Genomic DNA, 17,055 nt, shown 5'->3' with positions numbered 1-17,055 from the left:
GGTTGAGGACAACAGAACTTACTCTGAATAACTTGTGGGGTTAATACAAACCCAGGATCGATAGATACAATGCAAGAGAACAAAGCTTTAGAAGACTCATCAGCCTTTGATGGAGCACATCTCCCGTCATAATGACATAGCTAAAGCATTGGTTATTCAGCTTTGTTCTGTTTTCTAGCAAGGGTTTTAATCCCGTTTCACAACAGAATACATGGAGGAAGTTATTTGATGAGATCTCAAGTACAGCTTTTTTTTTTTTTTTTAATTGTTCGATTTTTTGACATTCCATAGGAGCCATATAAATCAAAGAAATAATGTTGGAGGGAGGTGTTTCCTCGGTTCCATTTCATCGCCACTGTCATCCTTGGCAGTATTTCAGAAAGGATTTCTGAGGTATTCTTTGAAAAGTGGCCTGATTATGATCCCATGGAAACCACTGACAAAATACTCACCAACTGCAACTGAAATCCATCCATTTAAAAATTTAAATAATGACATGCTGATTTGGAGAAAGGAAATAGAGGTAAAACTGAGAAGAAAAAGATCCTTATGCCCTCATTTTTGTCTACACAAATCAATGAGAAAAAGATAATTTTTTTTATGTATTTGTGCCAGAAAAAGAAGAACATTAAGAGAATACTTTCCTTCAAGATATTTCTTTCATTTTCATGCTCTTCTTAAACTGGGATGGACAGGAAATAGCTCTTGAGCCTTTTAAGTAGGTCAATTGCAGTTCTTATGCCTGGACCATGTTCCCCACTGTGTAAAGCAAGATACCAGCGTATATGCACTCTCCCTAGTCACATGGAAGCTTCTTTCTTTCCCCCCAGAACCCAGTCCCATTTCTCAATGGGGTGGGACACACACACACACACACACACACACACACACACTGACTGGGGAGCAATTATCACCTTTTGCTTTTTAATTGCTCCCAAGCGTTTCCTCTTCCCTTGTTTCTTCAGGTTATAATAAATGTATCTTCAAGTTCTCAGCCAAATTAAGATTTTACTATGCAGTCATATGGTATGGGAGACTGATGGCTTGTGTATTAAACTGCCCCCAGACCTATGTTGTTGTATATTAAAACTGCTTTTCTGGGGGCCCAGAAATCTGGAATTATTTTCTGCAGTGATGCCATTTCACAATGAGTATGAAGAGAACCCTTCCCACAAGCCCTAAGCACCTCACCGCTTCTTTGACAATAAGCATGAGTTAAAACATGCCAGATGTCCCATTTTCAGGATGTGTGTTTCACCCATTAACTATTCCATTAAAAATAGCTTCCCCTTTAAGGAGAAGTACAATTATTACACTTTTTTATCAAGCAAATAAAAATGTATAATTTGGCCATTAGCATCCCTCCATTCTTCACTTTTTCATGCCCATGCCCAAACCTCAGGAGACAGGGGACTTGGACTCAAGCTCATTGCTTTGTAGCAACTCCTAACTTCATCTAAGGGAGAACCTGAACACTTTGTCCAAAGCGCAGTGGTGTTTGAATGAGCCTTTTCCTCCCCATTCATCTACAAACCACACTCATTGGAACAGTTTCTGATCCCTCACAAAATCAGTGAGCTATAATATTTTCTTTCATTTTCCAGGATTTCTGCATGAAATTGTACAATGTGAGCATTAACTCTTTTCTTGGCATTTAACTGGATACACTTTCACACACTCAAGCCTTCATATTATTTGAAGGTCAGATTTAAATGGAAAAGGTAAATGTATATCAGAAAGACTGTAGTAAGTCAGAGTCTCCTTCTGAACCATTATATCTTTAAAGTACATAATGTTCAAAGCCTTGCCAAGACAAAGTCTTGGACACCTCTCTTCATGCGTCTGATGGGAAGGAGCTGCTACATTGGGTTCTGTGACTATGAACTGATTATGTGATTTTAATGGTCAAATATGCACTCAGAATAAAAAAAAAATGTGCTTCCAAAGAGTAATAGAAAATGTGTGTATCATTTCATCTATCTCTCTTTTAATTAGGCACGTGTAAATAAGATGGCTGTTGCAAGGTGCTCTATAATCAGGTTACCTAAACGTCATCCCGTTCCTAAATCAGAATTTACCATTATGGAGATAGTTATTGATTGTTGTTTCCTACTGCTTCTTCTTATTCTATTATTATTATTATTATTATTATTATTATTATTGGAACAGGCAATATGCCCCATTGCAATTTTGCATGCATGCCTGGGAAAAAAAGTAGATGACATAAATTGCATGCATAATCTCAGGAGACAATCATTTTAAATCTTAATTGGCTGCCTTTTAAATATCATTTAAGGTCTCGTTTTCTCTGCCTCTCTCTCTCTAGTTAAGAAGGTGTTGTGTCAAAGTCTATTACCTTGCTGGACGTCTCGCCTCTAAGTTTTTTAAAAAAATAGAACCATCAGCAGAGGTTTGAGAGGTCGATAAAGCTTTTAGATTTGGAGATGTTTTCAGGGAGCCCATTTCCTGCGGCTAAGAGTTGTTAATGGAGCTTAAGGAATTATCTTATGACTCGGGCTGGGAGAGCCGTATATTTCTTCGCTCCTGTTCCCTTGTCGAGGCTGAATATGCTGCTGTCAAACTCGCTTAATGAAAAGTAACGCGCCGCTGATTACAGTTTTATTTGGGCTCTATGTAAAAAGCACTGTTAATTTAGCATCCCCTCCTTTGTGTGTTTGAATTTGCCATGGCTGAATGATTTAGAGTCTCTCAGTTTCAAGCCGTTTCTCTATGATTTTTTTTCCCCTCATCTCTTTCTTTCTCAGTCTGCCTTGTATTTCTGCTTTGTACAACCATAGGAGCTGCACGGCTTTCCCTTCCAGCCCCATAGCCTCCTCTAAAGCAGCTGAACCTGATCTTTGACTTGTGCAATTGAATCAAATGGCAAAATTAATTTCTCACACTCTTTTGTTCATACTTTAAAAAAACCCAAACCAAACCAAAAACCCAAACCCAAACCAACACTTTTGAAAGACCACTGCATCTGACGGCTGATCTAGAGATAAGGTTCGTGTAGTAAAGCAAGAAACTATTTTTCCTCCCCCATAATTTATCCAGTCTCTCCCCAGGATCGTGATCGTGTTGTGATGTGAGGACATTCAGACACACCAGCTCTAATTCCCGGCCGGTCCCGCGGTCGGGAGGGATAGGGGCTTGTTACAGAACAGCCATAAACTTACTCAAACTTGGTTTATAACGACAATGACACGAAAATTAAGAGATAAAGATTTGGTCCGCTTTTCTTTTGGCTGCTGGTATCTCAGTGGTACCGCGTTTGCCCACAGTGTTACCACCTTCATTTTAAGTCCGGGGGGGACTGGGGAGGGGGGTGTGTGTGAAGGAGTCGCCTCCCAAATGTCGGGCTGAGCCCACCGCGCCGCTGGCCGAGCCACGGCTGGTCCGTGAGGATCTGTAACGGCGGGCGGGCGGCGTGACCTGCCCAACCCCGCCTCCCCCCCACCACCCTCCGCCGCCGTGCGGGTGCCCATCGCTCCGCCGGCCTCTGGTCACCTCTGAGGTCCAGTGAGATTTTTGGCTGCTCAGGGGGAGGAGCCCTCTCCTTGCACACACGCACACGGTGGCGTGTGTGTGTGTGTGTGTGTGTGTCCCCACACTCACACGCACACTCGGCCGTGGCGGTGTCGGCAGCATCAGTGAGGTCCCCTCCTACCCCAGGGAGCCTCTGTCGCACGAAAGGCAAATCCCCCTGGACAGACGGTGTCACCCCACCCGCTCCCCGCACACACACACACACACACACATCCCCCTCCCGGCTTTAAAATCCCCATGGCAGTAGGCGGCGGGTGTCCCCCTCCCCCGACCCCCATCCCGCTTGCCTCCGCCAATGGTTTGAGGGCAGCCTAAACACTCGCTTTTGCTCCCTTCCCTCTCTCTCGCCTCCTTCATCCCCACCTCCTGAGTTTTGCTGAAAATAATTTGCTTTGTCTAAAGGGTTTCAGAGGCAAAGCTCGCCGGCCGCCCCGGCTGCATTAAAATTCCTGCCGGCCCAGCCTTTCGCTGAGATCGCGGCTCCCCGGAGACTCCACTTTCGCTATTACTGTCAAGTACCCTTGACTCTTTATTTTTGCCCTTTTATCTATTACAACTAATTCGAGTTCTTTTGCCCTTTTCAGTTTAAGACGTGGGCTTTCTGTAAAGCCTCCCCCTGCCACCGAGCTCTCCGGGTGCAGAGCCTTTAGAAATTGAGGGGTTTACTGTCAAAATGAAAATTTCACTTCAAATTATCTTGGCTGATGCACGTTTTCCAGGCCGGGGGCTCCTGTCTGAGCCTTTTGACAGCCAGATCAGCAGAGGGGTTCAGTGATCTCGATAATATCATCCAAGAGAGCGAAAGTCAATACAATGACAGGGAATATGACTGGATACAATCCAATTACGGCTGCTCGCCGAGAGGGGAAGGGCTTGATCTGATCTCCGCACCCAGATTCCTTCATGCAGTCCTTGCACTAACAGGTCTCGCTAAAAACTTTGCGGGCCGGAGTGTGTTACATTTGGGCTGGGTGCTGTCTCGGTTGCATTTAGCTTTGCCTTTATGGAGTGTGTATATACATATATATATATTCCTCATTGTATTCTTATTTATGGGGGGGGGGGGGGGGGCGGGGGAGCTGGCGAGGAGCCGCAGGGGTGGGATGGGCGAGGAGGCTGGGAGGCAAGGAAGGCTCTTCTGCTTGTCCGGTGTCAGCTCGGTCCTTCGGACGCTTTCGGTGTTCCCTCGCAGTGCGGGGTGCCGCAGCTCAGGGGGTTTAGGCCGGTCTGGGTAAGCCTGGGTCTGGTATTGCCTCGCAGCTTCTTTCCCAGCAGTGGTCCCTCTCTCCCGGTCCGGGGATCAGTGAAGTTTGTTCCCGTTCCGGGGAAGGAGAGAAAATCTTTTAAACGCCTGTTATCTAAGTGGTAAATTGGCTGCGAGTGCTCCTGAGTCACACGTCGCAGGCGCTCTTTCTCTCTCTCTCTTTTTTTGTTGGCTGCACTCTATTTAATGTCAAAACGGTAAAGCATCTGTCCTGAAGTGCTGAAATATTCATGGAGGATCAGCGATTCTCCGTACTGGCAGAGGAGCTGGAAAGCTAAAACGGTTCTTTAAAAGATCCAATTTTCCATGTGAATCAATTGCTCCGCGCACGGCGGAGGCGACGTCGCGGCCGAGCCCGGCACTTTGGGGCCGACCCTCGCCCCCCCGCCCGCAGATCGGGGATGGGGGGAGATGCTCCTGCCCCGCCTCAGCGGGCAGCCGCCCCTCACCCCCCCCCCCCCCGCCGCCGGCCCGTGCGGCGGTCGGGGCGCAGCGGCCAGCCGCGGGGCCACGGTAAAGCGCGGAGGGCAGCCGCGCACACCCCCCCCGCGGCTCCATCCCCCCGCGGCAGCGCTCCGCTGAGCCTCCTCTCCCCTCTCCCGGCAGCCTGTTGACAGTCCTTGGAATTACCGGGACGAGCTCCGAGGGGGGAATGTTGAAACCTAAAAGGTGTTTGTTGGGCAATGCAAAACGCCACCACTTGTATTACCTCTGAAACAGACAATTTATTGGAGTGAACATACCTTTTAACATATTTTTTTTTTGTCAAGTTTGTGCAGTAGGTGTAAACTTAGTAGAAGTGCCGTTTGTGAATTATATGCTAACAAGGAAATCAGGAGGAAAAACTCTCGAAAAGTCTTTATAACTAATGTCGGCATGCCTTAAATTAAATCTGAATTAAAATTTCCCGTTTGTAAACTTTCGGATGTAAACTTTTTAAGTAGGTCTACGCTATAGTACGTGCTTTTTGGACATGGAATTAAATAACTTTCACGACATTGATCCCTTAAAGTCGCAGCCAGGAGAAATTCTTCAGAACAGCAATGAGCAAAGTCTGTCCGTTGAACTGAGCAAACTGAACTTTAAATCCTCGTTTCTGTTGGTTTGTTGGGTGGGTTTTTTAAAAAAAAAAAAAAAAAAGTTTTATATTTAAACTCTCGCAAGTCTCTTTTCAGTGTAGCTGACTCTTCAAGCCCTAGGAAGTCCTTCGCCCCTCGGCGGACCTGTTAGGAACAAAACATTTTGCTTCCTGATTTGGGAAACGCCAGAAACTCTTTGTTTGAGTCATGGTGGGCCAAGTTTGAGAGCTGCCCCTTGAGCACGTTGGCGCCATTCCCCACGGCGCGTCCCAAGGCGCCCGTTTCCAGAATGGCTCCTTTGGTGGTAGCCCAGGAAACTGTCGTGTTGCCCAGGGCTTGGTTCAAAGTACTGTGCCTGAAGAGGGGGTCGTGGAAGACCCCGTCCACCCAGTTCCTGAGGTTGGTGACCGGCGAATCCTGGTGCCTGTCAATGACACCGACCGGGGCGGGCAGGGCGGCGGGGGCCGAGCCCCCCTGCCGTTTCAGCATGCAGGAGGGGTACTCGGCCTGGTTGAGGGAGGTGGCTGTGTGCGCTAGGGACCAGATCCGGGGCTTCGCCTCCAGCAGCTGCTGCCCCTGCTGGAAGCACATCTTGGACTCGCAGCCGCGCTGCCGGGTGCCCAGCAGGTCGGGGCCGCACTCCGCCGCCGCCGTCTTCAGGCAGCTCCGCGCCCGCTCCGCCGCCGCCCCCCCCGCCTCTTCCTCCTCCTCCTCCTCCTCCCCTCCGCCGGCGGTGGCAGCCGGCGGCGGCGGCATCTTGGCGGGGGGCTCGGCGGCCCGCGGCGGGTGGCTGCCGCCTGGGAGCGGGTGCGGGAGCGGGTGCGGGAAGGGCCGCCTCAGCTCGCACTCCGAGCTCTCCGACTCGGCGGCGTCCAAGTCCTCCAGGTCGCTGAGCTCCAGCTCCTTCTCCTCCTTGCCCGTGGGCTCTGCGGGGTGGGGGCGGGGGAAGGGACAGTAAAAACAAGACACACGGTCACTGGCGGCGCCGCGCTGCCCCCACGAGCGGGGCCCGCGGCCGCCCCCACGAACGGCGCCCGCCCCGGGGGCGAGCTGGCGGCCGAGCCCCCGCGGCCGAACCGCTAAGTGCCTGTTTTTAGGAGGGTACCCTCGGCTTTCCCGCTCTTCATCGCCTCTTCCTGCGAACCCTCCTCCTCCTCCTCCTCCTCCTCTTCCTCGTAGGGCCGCTTCTCGTCCGAGCACTTGTTCCGCGGGGGCCAGGTCATCTTGTTCTCCTTCTTGAGCCGCCGGCGGGCGTTGGCGAACCAGGTGGAGACCTGGGTGAGGGTCATCTTGGTGATGATGGCCAGCATGATCTTCTCGCCCTTGGTGGGGTAGGGGTTCTTGCGGTGCTCCTGCAGCCAGGCCTTGAGGGTGCTGGTTGTCTCCCGGGTGGCGTTTTTCCTCCGCGTCCCGCCGTCCATGGTGCCGTACCTGCGGGCACAGGGGAGCACCCGCAGCGTGACACGGAGCCCTCGCCCCCCGCGGACCTGCCCCCCGCAGGATCCCAGGGCCCCGGCCGCTTGCCTGCGGCACCCCCCGAGGGGTGGCCGGACCAGAGGGGGGGGGGGTGGGGGTGGCGGGAAGGGGGGCGCGGGCAGCTCCGCTTTAAGAAGGCGACATGCCTCAAGAATTCAGGCCAAGGAGGAAAGCAAGGAGGAAGGGGTTCAGCTACCAGCAGCACCGGGCAACGCAAATACCCGCTGTGCCGTGGCGGTGGTGGCGGCAAGAGAGAAGAAAGCGCCGGCCGAATAAACGCGGTAAAAGTCAATGTCAACATTTCGGGCAGCGGGGACATCCCAGCAGCTTGCAAAAGCACAGAAATCCCACTTCCCTGTTGTTTGATCAGTCCTCCCCAAACAGAATACGTCCGGGTTGACCCCAGGGTGTAACTCTTAATAGAAATGTATTTCCTCTTACTCCCTTTATTAGTAATCTTTCCTACCCTTTTGTTCCTGAAACTGTAGAAACCTAACGCGGATGACACTGGGCTGCGACTGAATATTTAATGCACATCCTCCAGGAAAGGTCAGCGGCGCCCAATGGGCCTCAGAGCTTGAAACGGTGCGTAAGTGCGTTTGCGCCGCTTTAAAACTAATAAACGTACCAGAGATGACTCTGCGCAGGGGAAGAGAATTACCGCCCCCGTGGAGAGGGACCGCCCCCCCGCCCGGGGGGCAGGGGACCCCGTGTCTGTGTGCCCTCGGGAGATGGACGTTCCGTGGGGCAGGGGAGGCGGCACGGCTGGGGCCGGGAGGGAGATGCCGGGCGGCGGGGAGGCAGGTCCCGCAGCGGGGGGGTCGGGTCGCGGGGCGGGGGGGCAGTGAGCGAGGCCGGGGGGGGTGTGCTCTTACCTGTCGTACTGGTACTGGCTGAGGGTGTGATCGTAGGGGTAGTAGGCAGCCGCCGGGGCGATGCCCGCATGCGCAGACCCGCTCCCATCCTTCGCCTCCAAACTGTTCTGCAAGAGACACCGCGCCGCGCCCTCAGCCCCGCCGCCCCCCGCGCTCGGGTTTGGGGGGTTGGGGGGGGTGGGTACGGACCCGCGACGGACATTCCCGGAGGCCTCTCGGCCGCGGCGGCCAGCGAGATCAATAGAGACATTAACTCGGGCTGTTACGGTGTCAGGAAAAAATAAAAAGAAAAAAAAAAAAAAGGAGCGGGGGGGCTGAGGGGGAAAAAAAAAAAAAAAGGCTGGCTAGTAAGAGCGCATTTTTTTTCGAGCCGGGGTCTGGGCTGCCCTAAACTCTCCGCACGCGGCCGCCACCTCGTCAGGCGCGACTTTTAATTGCGTTACCGTGAGAACCGTGCCGGCCTTGAATATTTAATGACCGCGGGGTTGGACGCGCTGCGCATCCGCGCTTGTCGGCAGAAGCGGGGGAGCGGCCTGCGACTCGGAGGCGAGGAGGAGGAGGAGGAGGAGGAGGAAGCAAGCAAGCAAGCAAGCAAGCAAGCAAGCAAGCAGTAGAGCAGCTCCCGTGTCGGGGGGGAGCGCAGGCCCGGCGGCGGAGCAGCGCGGAGGTCGGGCGGGAGCATCCCCCGCGGCGGCGGGTGCCGCCGGGGCTGCTTACCAAGGAGTAGAAGGCGGGAGCCTCAGTGCCGTAGGTCACGTAGTTTCCATAGCCCTGGGGGCCGGCGTAGGGGCTGCCGTAGACCCCCAGGGCGGCGGCGGAGTTGAGTTCGTGGCGGGCGGTGGCGAGCAGGCGGCTCTCGTACACCGGGCAATAGACGGGGGTCTGGGCGGAGGCGGCTGCCCCCGTCTCGGCCAGCGTCCGCCCGCTGGACTCGCAGCAGGTCGTCAGGGAGTTGGTGCTCATCAGGAACTGGAGGGAGAGAGAGCGGCGCTGAGGGCTGGGGCGAAGGCGGGGGGGGCACAACTTCCCAAACTGTAACTAAGTTCAGGTTCTTTTTTTCTTATCAGGTCGCAGCTTTGGGGTGTCGCCTCCTCCCTCCCCATCCGTATTTTTACTTCAAGTCGGGGTAAAAACGCTCCGGAGAAACGCAGAGGTGCAACTGTCTTTTTTTTTTTTTTTTTAAAAAAAAAAAAAAAAAAAAAAAAACAACAAAAAAACACCACAACAACAAACGCACGCCCCGTGACTGTGGGCGTTTAATCCTCTGTAATGCGTCGCTCCAGCCCTTTGCAATTAAAAACTAACTTTCCCCGTGCGTTCTCACAAGACTGGGTTTACACCGGTTTTCTCCTCTTGCAGCACAATGCTTTCCATGTGCGTTTTTAAACCTTTTTTCTAAATCACTCATGCATATTTATTTCGACTGCGGGTTTGTAGCGGCCACGCACGCATCTGTTATTAACTTGCTGTCTTAGACTATCCCATTAGGTTTCTACGGTCTGGACCTCAGCGCTTCCGTGTTTAATTGCTAAACTGCGAATTTAATCGGGAAAGAGGAAAAAAGCGCTGGGGGAGGGGAGGGGGGGAAAGAGCGGGTGGGGGGAGTTGGGGGATCTCTAGCTCCCCTTCTCACCACTCTCATCTCTGCAATCCTCCCCCACGCGTCATTATCACCCCCAAACACCCTAAACCCCGCGTGTTTCTTCCCATTTTAAAATCTGTGCGCGAGATATAACTTGAGTATCTTGGAAAGATGCGGAGCGAGCAGCCGCTTTGCCGCTCCAGCTCGCCAGAAAGGATCGCTGCCGCTCTCAGCCCTGGACGGGAGTAATCAATAAGGACTGAAACGCAATCAGTTAACGTTGGTAGGCAAAAAGTCTTACCTGGGGTGCAGAGGAGTAAGGGTAGCCAAACTGAGGATATGACATGGTACAGAGGCTCCCAGTTATCTAGAAACAAGGCGAGACGTCTGATCTGCACGCTATTGCAGCCTGGCTCTGCTCTATTGTACCAATTGATTGGTAACCACAGGTCCCTAGATGCTTATAGGACGAAGCAGAAAACCACATTTAATTTATTTACGTGAAATCTTAAACTTTTTTTTTTTTTTAAACTGAAGGAAAAAAAAAAATGTATAATGATTTTAGCACCTTCCCCTCTACAGCTACAAACCAGAAATAATAGTTACATGTGGGCTCCAAGGCTGGCAAACGTGACAGCAGAAACACATACTTTGCACCCACGGAAAAAAAAAAAAGGGGGGGGGGGGGGGGAGGGAAGTGATACAAATACATCAGCTCAGAAGCACGTTGTTTTAAAAGAGCCGAGCCTCTGACGTCACGCAAAACCTATTCAAATTAACCTGCCTGCAAGTTTAACACTTATTTTCGGGAACCTTTCCCCTGGCGTGAAAAACAGGCTCTCCGGCATCCCTCTCAGTTTGCCTAACAGGAGAGAAAGTTTGGAAAGCTCTCCGGCAGCGGCTACGCCTGCTTGCAACATTTTTGTGTATTTCTGCGGGGAAGGGAAGGAAATGAATGGTTTTAATCTGAAGGATCAATGTTGTATCAGCTAAGATTTCCCCCCACCCTCCTTCGTCACTGAAGGGCTGGTAAGCACTTTTAATTAGAAATTAATTAATGAGCAGCTGCTTCTTCCCACCCCACAGTAATAATTAGTCTCAATTACAAACAAGACATATGAAGGGACACACGACTGAGTCTTCATTTAAGATTTAATCAACAGTTAAAATTAGCGCTAACGCTGACAATAAAGCACATGACATGCAATCCTGCTTTTCTTTTCGGCTTTTATTCCAGACGTGTGATTACAGGTAGAAAACCCTACAAGCATATTCCGGGGGATGATGGAAAGGACGTGACTTCTCACGTTTTAAAACCACTTTGATCCCATCGCAAACCTGGGCGGGAGAAGCCTTTCGCGGGGCTGAGGGCCGTATCCAGCGTGTCTGTGCTCCGAGGGGGAGACAGCTGGAGGGGGGGTGGGGGGGTAGTGGTGTGGTGTAAAAGCGGAGGGGAGAGGTGTGGGGGGGAATTAGGGAGAGGGGGTGCAACTCAAACGTGCCAAGTGCTGTTTCTCGCCGAAGAGCAAACACCTCTTTCCTGGGGCTCTACGGCGGGACCCCCGAGTGAAGAAGGGCCTGGGAAGGAGACGCGTCTCCCTCCACCCCCCCTGCTTCTCCCCAACCCGCCCCACCGCTGCCAGCAGCCTCCCTAACTCCCTCGGGGGGCTGGGACACCCCCCCCCTTTCCCCCGCCCCCCCCTCCCAGCAGGTAGCATATCCCCCCGCTACTCTTCACCCTCGGGGGGGGGGGGGGGGGGGGGAGCGGGGGGCAGGCTCCGTGCTGCCGCCCGGAGGTAGCGGCCGTCGGGGGAGGGGGGGAGAGATGCTGGGGCTGCCGGCCGGCGGCCCCAGCATCTCGCCCCCCTCCCCCTCTACGAGCAGCTACCGCCGGGTTAGGGTAGGTGGAGGAAGCTGAGTAGTCAGCTCCGAGGCTGAAGCTCGGCTGCTGGTGCCGTTGAACGTTGCTCCGTGATGTGCAGACTTGCTCAGAGAGATCCCTGGGTTCAGACATGTGAATAGCCCCAGGGTCACACTCTAATTAATGATGATGTTCTCTTCTTCTCCCCAGCTGGAAAACTGCCTCCCAGAAACGAATCTGCCCACACTGACAGCTCGATTGAGGGTGATTGATGACTATCTGGAGACCACAGTACACATAATATAATATCTGCTGCGTAATTGCTTTAATTTACAGATGAAAATACTAGTTCTCGGATTGAGTTAGACTACAACGAGAGGCGTTTTATGGCGCTTTACAGTGTTTGCAAATAAAAGATATCAGATACAGTACATGCAAATTATCCTGACAGCTCAGTATCTGTAGCCGGGAGAAACGTATAAAGAAAGGGAATCAGATGACATTAATAATCGGGTTTGAATTCTGTATTGATTTTTGGAGGGGAAGAAAGTGCTTTTTTCTTTCCTCACCTGAAATGCTAATACCTTCTTCTTTCTGGGAATATTAATAACTTAGCCATTGGGTCTCTCTAACTGAAATGCTCCTTTATTCCTCCCGCTACCCCGGTGCTGCGGGGATAATAATGAGACTTATAGCTCCTATTTCCGAGCAGCTTCCTTCCACGCGACGTTCTGGCCGTCTATTGCATTGTTTGGGAAGAAAAGACACCCGGTGTTTACACAATGGTCTGCACGCAGCGTTTGGTGCTGCTCTCTCTGCCTCCTGCGCTGATTGCGCTGGGGGATGTTTATTTAAGCCCTGGAGTATAACTCACCGGTGCTAGGGAAGAAAACAGTTGCACTTATCTCAAGAGCTGCTCGGTGTAAAGCACTATAATTAGCCGGGAGAGCTAGAGAACCGCCTGGAGAAGTCCTCCCAGTTTTCCAGGCTACAGTTTGGGAGTTGTCCTGGTATGGCGGGGTTGTTTTTTTTCCCTTTTCTTTCCCTCTTTTGAGAATACTGCAGATGTCAACTCCGCAGTGGCCCACGGAACTACAGGTTTTGATATTTAGATGAGTCTATTAAACTTTAAAATACAAGGTGAAATTCAATATTTATAGTCCTTGTCTATTTATATATCACAGTTGTCTTTCACTGCACCATACAAGTACTCTGGTGCCCAGTTTTGCACTGAACTTTCCTGTATTAATCATGATAATTATTTGTCATTTTTCTTTGCAGCCTGCCTGCTCTGCTCCGGTCAGCTTTGTGCCAGTTCCAATCTGTATTCCCTAGAAAGCAGTCATAAAAAAAAAAAAAAACCAAACAAAAAAAGCCAACAACAAAAAAACCCTCCACACACCAAAAACAAAAACCCACCAAAAAATCCCACCAAACCCAAAAAACAACAACAAAACAACTTAATAACCTGAAACGCTAAAAGCTGACGTTACATCTTTCTGCAGCGTTCACGTCTTGTTTCAGTTGCAATCTACAAATAGGGGCCCTTTGTGGATAAGAAACTCAACCCAATTATATTTCGTCTTGAATTGTTGGTGCCCGCACAGAAACACGCAATAAGCCCCACAATGATTTAAAATCACCTTTGCGGCTCTTGCACACAAACAACGTAACACGGTTCAAATCCAAGCAAAGACGCTTAATGCTGTGGGCTATATCCTTAAGCATTTGGAAAATGCAAGTCTTTGCTGTGCAATAAAAATTGATCCTTGTCAAAGCCCTGATTCCTGTACAAAGCAGTTAACAGCTTTCGCGAAAGAGAAACACATGCTGCCTTCTCCAAAGTTTGAGCAACTAAACCCATCGCGATCAATAGGAAACGCTGGAGAGTTCCCCTCTTGTGGGAGACAGCCTGCACACCCAGACGAGTGGGGATTTTGCAGCCAAAGCCCGACCGAGTCTGTCTCCGAGGGTTGTGTGTTTCTTTCCCGAGAACCCGGAGCCAACGTTCATACAAGTTTTATCATAAAAGCATGAAACGAGAAGGAAACGCTGTGGTGCTGGAACAGGCCACAGCAGGTAAACCAGAGAGCCTCTTCAGGAGTAACGCTTTGATGGACGTCTTCAGGGACATGATCTAGAGGCAGTTAATGCAGCTACACTTTTACTATCTGCATTTTCATCGCCTCCTCCTTTGGAGGGGTTATTGCCACTCCTGGAAATATTTCAGCGACGGAATTTGCTTATGGGCTAAACAGACTTTAGCGAGCTCTTTCAGTCGACTTCGCTTTGTTTTCACGTTACAGATTTAAAGCAACCTTGACACCTCCTGACAAACGCTGTGAAGCTCTACACGTTGCCCATTTGGGATCTGACATGGAACCGAGGGCAGCCTACAACATTTTCAAGTAGATTAGCTCCCATAAAGTCGCTATCGACAGTAAATACGACTATGTTTCCTGAGCCCGTCTGAGGTGTAATTGCATCTCCTGCACTCTGAATCGAGGGACAGCGAGCTGACACTGCCGACCTGCACAGACCTACGCAATGGCTTGTGATCGGCAGAGCTATGATGACAAACATCACACTTGCATAAGAAGGCGCCGCTAATTAATTGACTCAGATTACAACTGCACGTAAAATCAGGCGTTCAAAGCTATCCCTCTGAATGCTTTCATTCTCCAAATCTTCAATCCCCTTGGCAAACAATCTAGATTAAAGCAGAAAGGCCTCCCATGCTCATTCTGTTCTTCGTATTTATTAACTTTTCACACTTAAGAACTGGAGCCAACACACGCGCGCTCTCTCTTCCCACCCCCCTCCCCAAAACTTTTCAGCAAGAGAAGCAAACGCTGCGACCTGGGCAGCTGCTGGATGGCTGAACGGACCCTACAACATGCCCACATTTACCTGCTCGGTGCAGAGCATCGCAACTACGCTTTCACCAGCAAAGCAAAGGTTGTTAAGAGGTTTCTCCTTCCAGCTCTGTACCCCCAGTGCCGCAGACTCGGCGGCATTCAAACGCCACCGCCTTTGAGCTCTCTGGCAGCTGACAGCTTGAACATACTCCCCTGCGAAGATAAAACTTTCCTACTTGCAAGGTCAAATTCTATGCCTTTTAAAGTTTGCCTTAAAATCCAGAAAGTTTGACTCGATACCTTACCTTAGCGCTCGCTGAATATCATATCCACACCCCCTTCCCAAGAAATAACACACATGTTAAAATACATTTGCCCTCTGTCCTAGGTAAAGATTGCACAAAGCCAAATGATTCATCACAGATAGTTTCTCTTCCCTCCAGCAGTTCGTTTTCAGCTGCCTTGCTGCTAAAGCAGGCTCCGAAGGGGAGGGGGGGATAAACCCCACCGCTCCCCCCCTCCCCCCGCTTCCGTAGAGAGAGAGACACAGACACACAGACACACACACACACACACACACACACAAACATCGCCACCAAAACGAGGAGAAAATGTTTACCTGCGATCACGCCAGGCGTCGGCTAAAGCCTCGCAGCGATGGCTGTGCCATGGCAGGGCTTCGCTCCTGTCGGTTGCGCGGGCGGGCTCCGCGGGGAGCTGCGCGGAGCAGCGCGGGCATTTCTCGGCGCGCAGTACCTGCGCGGCGCGGCGCGGTGCCGCCGGTCCCCAGGCGCCACAGTCACTTCACTAACCCCTGCACCAGAGTGACGTTCAAGTGAACAGCTCCACTGATCACACTCTTTCCTACTGATTAACACTTTCCAACGCGACCAGGCACTCCGCTTCCAACTTTTCCCGTTTTAAACCAGAAGCAGCCAGCACCGCTTGCTCCCGCGGGTTATAAACGCCGTCTGGGGCGTGGGGGACACCATAATTAATAGCAGGTTAGTAAAATTAGTGCTGCTGCTCCAACTGTTGTCCTTGTTGCCAACAATAATTGCATTGATTCGGGAAGGACACCAATGTCCTCCATTTAACCTAATGATCTGCGGGTTGCACACGCTGTAAGGCAGCCGTAGCGTTGATTAACGGCGCGCACCTCCGAACTATCATTTATCTCGGCGAGTCACGACTGAAAGGCGCTAAACTTGCAGGCAACTCTCCCTGCCTCTCTCGCCGCCTTTGTTTCCCTCCCGTTTGAGGAGGTGGGCTGGGAGGGCCGCGCTAGCCCTGCGCGCAGGAGACGGGCACCCGGACCTGTCCGCCCATCGCCCCTTGGCGCGGCGCAGAGCCCCGGGGCAGCGCGGCGGGGCCGGGGGACGCGGGGAGGGGCGGGGGGGGACGGCGCGGCGGCTCCCGCCACCGGGGAGCCGCTCCCGGCCGCGCCCCCGGGGCCGGCCCCGCCGCCGCCCGCCTGCCCTGGGCGCAGCCCGCCGGGGCTGCCCGGGCACCGGGGGCTTCCTCCGGGGAGGGGGGGGGGCGGCGGCCGCAGGCGGGTCGGGCCAGGAGCTCTTGCTCCCGCTGATCCTCTCCGTCCTCCTGCGCCCGCCCGCCCGCCCTCCCGTCCGTCCGTCCCGCCCGCTGCCCGCCGCAGGCTGCTGCCGCCGCTCTCTCCTGCGGAGAAGTTACCGGGGCCCGAGGCTGGGCCAGCTGGCAGCGAGCCCCCCGTCTTAAATGTCTTTCCTGGTGTGCGCCCCCCCCCCCCCCCCCCACTCTGACCCCCGGGCGCCGAGAGCCGCTCCAGGCCCCCGCCCGCTGCCCGGGGGCCGCCCCGCGCCCCGGCGGCCCTGCGGGGCCCTGCCGGGTGCCAAGTTTTACGGTGCGGTCGGTACTTTCTTTTCTTAATTGTTTGTTCAGCAGGAAAAGGGACAAATCGGGATTGACAGAAGGGGGAGGAGGAATCAATATCGTTTCTGTTTCAAGGCGCAAGCCGGGACAGACGTCTCAATAAGACAGAGGAGGCGAAAAAGAGAATATTATATCCTACCTAATTAAGGGAAGACAAAGAGGTGTGGGGAGAAAGGTTCAGCAGAGGTGGGGTGGCAATGGGAATTTTTAATCCGGTGTCTTCCCACCGTAACCACCAAGGCTGAACAGTAACGTTAATAGGGAACATCTGTACATGGACAGATTTATTCTTGCCAGGGCTCTTTCATCCCCGTGTCATTTGCATGGACCCGTGCTCGTAATGTTCGACACGCTGCACCTTGTAGTGCAATGACAGGGTAAATCTGATGAATGTTGAAACTGGGAAATCCTCTTCTCTTTCCCCGTTCTCCCTCCTCGGATTGCCCTTGCAGCTTCCAAGGCGGGGAAACCACACGGAGAGAGAAAACGTGAGCCTTCTCCCCATCTGCACTTGTAAACAGAAAGCCCATCCTGCCGCGAGCCTTTGCGTTTTAAAGCCGAGTAACAAACCCCCAGCGACCTGGACGCCTGGGCTGCCGGCCC

The 17,055-nt window shown here is 52.3% G+C and overlaps 1 protein-coding gene across 7 annotated transcripts; it reads right to left on the bottom strand.

Moving 5' to 3' along the window:
* Positions 1-5,938: 5,938 nt before the first annotated feature.
* On the bottom strand, positions 5,939-15,426 carry IRX4 (iroquois homeobox 4). 7 transcript variants are annotated; one of them, XM_074899395.1, is made up of 6 exons: positions 15,164-15,426; positions 10,127-10,192; positions 8,961-9,212; positions 8,244-8,350; positions 6,998-7,323; positions 5,939-6,818 (listed from the first exon to the last, which is right to left on the bottom strand). In XM_074899395.1, the coding sequence occupies exons 2-6, from the start codon at positions 10,169-10,171 to the stop codon at positions 6,040-6,042; spliced, it is 1,509 nt and encodes a 502-aa protein (XP_074755496.1). In that variant the 5' UTR covers positions 10,172-10,192; positions 15,164-15,426; the 3' UTR covers positions 5,939-6,039. The 7 variants fall into 7 exon arrangements, with proteins under 7 accessions (XP_074755496.1, XP_074755492.1, XP_074755493.1 ...); XM_074899391.1 differs by having other exon boundaries at positions 10,127-10,285; positions 15,164-15,411; XM_074899392.1 differs by lacking the exon at positions 15,164-15,426 and adding an exon at positions 14,597-14,981 and having other exon boundaries at positions 10,127-10,285.
* Positions 15,427-17,055: the final 1,629 nt, after the last annotated feature.

This window comes from Athene noctua, chromosome 2 (assembly GCF_965140245.1).
Source record: "Athene noctua chromosome 2, bAthNoc1.hap1.1, whole genome shotgun sequence".
NCBI classification, from domain to species: Eukaryota; Metazoa; Chordata; class Aves; order Strigiformes; family Strigidae; genus Athene; species Athene noctua.
Note: the sequence above shows the minus strand (reverse complement) of the source record. Positions and strands in the feature narration are given on the sequence as shown.

Coding starts and splice junctions, on each gene's coding strand:
- IRX4 (XM_074899390.1), bottom strand. CDS start 10,473: ATGTGTTTCTGCTGTCACGTTTGCCAGCCTTGGAGCCCACAT. Junction 9,213..10,126: donor CTTACTCCTCTGCACCCCAG/GTAAGACTTTTT, acceptor CTCTCCCTCCAG/TTCCTGATGAGCACCAACTC. Junction 6,819..6,997: donor GAAGAGCGGGAAAGCCGAGG/GTACCCTCCTAA, acceptor CCCACCCCGCAG/AGCCCACGGGCAAGGAGGAG.